This window comes from Lactuca saligna, chromosome 4, assembly GCF_052625555.1.
Source record: "Lactuca saligna cultivar CGN05327 chromosome 4, ASM5262555v1, whole genome shotgun sequence".
Lineage (NCBI taxonomy): Eukaryota > Viridiplantae > Streptophyta > Magnoliopsida > Asterales > Asteraceae > Lactuca > Lactuca saligna.
The window spans coordinates 20496690-20500774 of NC_136420.1; the positions used below are offsets into that span (position 1 = coordinate 20496690).

The 4085-nt window shown below is 35.9% G+C and overlaps 1 protein-coding gene across 1 annotated transcript; it reads left to right on the forward strand.

Annotated features, from left to right (window-relative positions):
* The first annotated feature begins 580 nt into the window (after positions 1-580).
* LOC145041358 (uncharacterized) lies at positions 581-2633 on the forward strand. The gene is made up of 5 exons (XM_078989380.1): positions 581-875; positions 957-1060; positions 1142-1313; positions 1438-1560; positions 1658-2633. Exons 1-5 carry the CDS (start codon positions 681-683, stop codon positions 2372-2374), a joined length of 1311 nt encoding a protein of 436 aa, XP_078845506.1. The 5' UTR covers positions 581-680; the 3' UTR covers positions 2375-2633.
* The last annotated feature ends 1452 nt before the right edge of the window (positions 2634-4085 follow it).

Consider the following 4085-nt stretch of genomic DNA (forward strand, 5'->3'; position numbering starts at 1 on the left):
GTCAAAATCAAAAAAAGTGAAAACTTAGTGTTTTTTGTAGAAAAAGAATCAATTTTAACATTTTAGCGTATAATGTTAGCATGCAACATCATTAAAACTGACACGTAATCATGTCACATCAGTATGTAACCTGGTTAACCGGTCAAGTGGTCAGAATTGTAACAAATTGGAAAAAACGGTGTTAAAATTGAAACAAAAAAAACACGGTGTTAAAATCGAATTTTTGTGTAAAAAAATGTTTTTTTTTTTTGTATCATTTACCCTTAATACTTCTCTTAAATAAGATTGACTTGGAACTTGACTAGATCTTCATTTTGGCTTCTAATTTCACCATGTTAGCTCTCAAAAATGTTTTGCCTCTCAACCCCATAGCTTTAGTCATTCGATGAATCAATTTATTAAAATGAATCAACTTTTTAAAATGAAAAAATCACCTCACTAACATTAACCGTAGATAATAACATGTTGAGTTAAAACTGTATATTTTCAGAACCAAGAGGGGTTTAAGTGTAAACTAATGGACAGTTGTGTAGAAATTTGAATTTTCTTTATAAAATGTTTGTAAAATTTCAATCGTCACAACAAAAAGTTAGAAGGTGGTTTCTCTCTTTTGTTGTCTTTGCCTCCTAAGGCTTCTTCCTTTCATACTTATCGTCTTCTTCACTGAAGACTAAGCAAACATGGGAAGAATCAGAAGAAAATTCGATGCTCTCTTTGGCCGGAAATTCGAAACCTCAAAGTTCAAAGCCACCGTTAACCTCGCCATTTCCCGCCTCTCCGTCCTCAAAAACCAGCGTCAAGCTCGCCTCGGGGTGGCTCGCTCCGATATCATCAAACTCCTCAACCTTAACCACCATGAACACGCTCTGAATCGGGTACCCACTTTCTCCAGTTCTATCAAAGATTCTATTAAGAACCACCCCATTAATTAAACTTTAAATTATGTGATGTGACAGGTTGAGCAAGTGATCAAGGAGCAGAACATGTTTGATGCGTTTGTAATGATGGATGGTTACTGTCATCTGCTGTTACAAATGGTGAATCTCATAGAACAAGAGAAGTACGTGATTTCTGTGTTTTTTTAGCATGTTCATTGTGTTTGAGTTTCTGCGAATAATCATTTTCTGCAAATTTACATCAGGAATTGCCCTGATGAACTAAAAGAGGCAGCATCAAGCTTGCTGTACGCAGCTCCGAGATGTGGAGAGTTCCCGGAGCTTCAAAAGATTCGGGCGATTCTCACAGCACGTTTCGGGAAGGAATTTGCTAATGGTGCTATTGATTTACGGGGTAACTGTGGAGTTAACACGAGGGTAAGAACATAAACCAGGATTCATAATTTCATATGATTTGTAACATATCAGATCGATATTTTGTTCATTTTAAGTTGAAATTTTGACATCGAGAGTATGTTTTCATTTTGATGGTGTTAATCAGATGATACAGAAACTGTCTCCCCAAAAGCCATTCTTGGAGAACCGAATGAGGATGCTTCAGGAGATCGCTACAGAGAATGGCATCGTTCTGCAACTAGACGATGTGTCTCCAGTGATTAAAGAGGTAACTAAACTAAATCAGATTCAATGAAAAAGCTGTAAAGATTTCAAGTAAATTATTGACTCACGATTAAATTCTATGGGTTGTTGAACAAAAACAGAATCAATCAGAAGTCGCGGATGTATCAACTCATAGTGGGATTGAAAACACTTCGAATTCTTTGGGGGATGAATTCGTTGAAGTTTCGAGTTTCTCGGAGTCCAGAAAGGGGATGAAGAAATTCAGGGATGTACAAGATGCTGCACAAGCCGCGTTTGAATCAGCTGCGTATGCAGCGGCTGCCGCCAGAGCCGCGGTGGAGCTCTCCCGGCCAAGATCTTTCGATTCTGATAATCCCGATAGCCCCAATTCCCGACCAAGAAAAGCACTTGATTCCAAGCCGGATAAATCAAAACTCCAGATGAGATATGAGAAAAGTCACAAATCGGAATCAGAATCTGAATCTGAATATGAATCTGCCCTAAACCTTAAAGCAGAACATGAACATAAGGTAGAAAATGCTGGCGAAAAAATTAGGAAAATCACGGTGGCCGGAGATAATGATGGTTCTGATTCAGATAAGTATAAGCAGTCATTGGAGAAGATGAAGACGGTTGTTTTCGATGATAGTGACAATGATACTGAAAACAATAATACTGGTTTTTTGTCATCAAGAAACTATGATAAAGGAATGGATGCAGAACAAGAACAACCGGAGTTTCATTCTGGAAACAATGAAGCAGGATTTGGTGAAGGGTGGAAGATGGAGTCGGGAGTGAAGCAACTAGATTTTACAAAGAGGCCGATTTCTGTGAGGACTAAACGAGTTTATGTATGATAACAAGCTGTGAATTGTGTGATCGTGTTCGAAGTTTTGCAATTACGAATGGGTAATATTTCATTTCATTTATGCGTTTTGTTCCTAAGTTTTGAAGGTTTGATGTCGTTTTTTTATTTATTTAATTTCTGTGAAAATGCATTTTGTTATGCTAGGAAGGTTGTGTTATATGTTGCATCGGTGATTATATTTGTTTTTTACGCTTTATGTTGTGGTTGTAAATGGATGATCTTATAGATTGTTTCAAGATTTGAAAGACTAGGTTGGATAATGGATATACTTATTTAAAATAGCAAATTATGTATAAGTTATAAACTACTTGACTAACTACACTTATGGGATTTAGGTTCGGAACACATTTCTTCCTTCAAAGTTTAATCCGTTAAGACAATCCTTCATACTTTCCAAAAAGCTTCTTCTCATAACAAATGACCATAAAAATCATGACTTTATGGCCATGTATGTCTCACACTGGGTCAAAATGGTAAGAAATAAAATCAAAACTTAATCCATGACATTAAAACAACTTGTGAGTCCAAATCTGAAACATATAATGTTTTAGAGACCTTTGAGATTATAAAGTTGCAAACTTTAATCACAACTCTCACTCAAAACTCTTGAAACATGGACTACAACTTATAATACTTCAAGATCCAAAGACAAGATACCAAAAAACAAGGAATTTTGTGACTTACAAAGGTCCTACAGATAGATGAATGTAGGAATCCACAAGCTTCCAAGCACAACCTTTATTGCTTCCTTCACCAAAACACCCAAAATATGCACTAGAAGATGTTCAAGGAGGGAGGAGGATCTCAAATCATGAAGAGCAGGCTAGGGTTGCTCTCAAGGAACTCTAGATGTGATAGAGGCTAAGGATATGCCCTAAAACATAAATTTTTACCTTTAAATACGTTGAAAACCCTAAAAAATCATGGGCTCTAGCCTGCCCAGCTTCCGCTCCGTGGAAAACAGTTCTCCACTTTGTGGTGACTATTACGCCATGGAGACAACTTTTCTCCTAAATCCATTTCAGCTTCAAACAATCGTAACTTCTTCGTTTCAAATCTGTTTTCGATGATCTTTATATGCATGTGAAGGTATTGACGAGCCCCACAATTCTATCTAATTACTTTTGACTAAAAACATACCAAACTAAAAATCACTAATTCATGCAAAAAGCCCAACATAACACCTTTTCAGTTTTACCCTTTGTTTCAAAGCACAATCTGAGGGTTATTAATCACTTAACCAATATTATCAACATCTGGTAAGGTTAAACTCTATTCCTTGAAGCCAAGACCTTTACTCAATCAAACTATGGCCCGATATTGTGAAATTTGAAACATCATAGAAACTAGGTGTTACACAAGTGGTGGTTGGAGCCTGGATGTAATGACCCAATTTTTTTAGAAATAAACAAAACAATGAAAAGCCAGTCGTTACCCTTTTAAAAATATAATTAAATCTTTCAAAAACATTCAAATACATTTATAATATAATATTTCTAAAAACATTGTAGAAGTAGAAAACATCCCGGGTTTAAAAGAAAACCATAACAATGTCGTTTGCAGTCATACCGGTCTCTTTCCTTTATTAAAACCTAGCAATCTTGAAAATGTTAAATAACAATGGGTAAGAATAACGCTTAGTGAACATACACATTACTCTACTATTATATAGATCACTTACTTACACATAGCATAACATT

What these genes read in the sequence shown, in the direction of transcription:
- LOC145041358 (XM_078989380.1), top strand. Translation starts at nt 681, where the DNA reads ATGGGAAGAATCAGAAGAAAATTCGATGCTCTCTTTGGCCGGAAATTC. An exon ending in AATCTCATAGAACAAGAGAA is followed by an intron (nt 1,061 to 1,141) that starts GTACGTGATTTC and finishes AATTTACATCAG; the next exon opens with GAATTGCCCTGATGAACTAA. An exon ending in ACTGTGGAGTTAACACGAGG is followed by an intron (nt 1,314 to 1,437) that starts GTAAGAACATAA and finishes GGTGTTAATCAG; the next exon opens with ATGATACAGAAACTGTCTCC.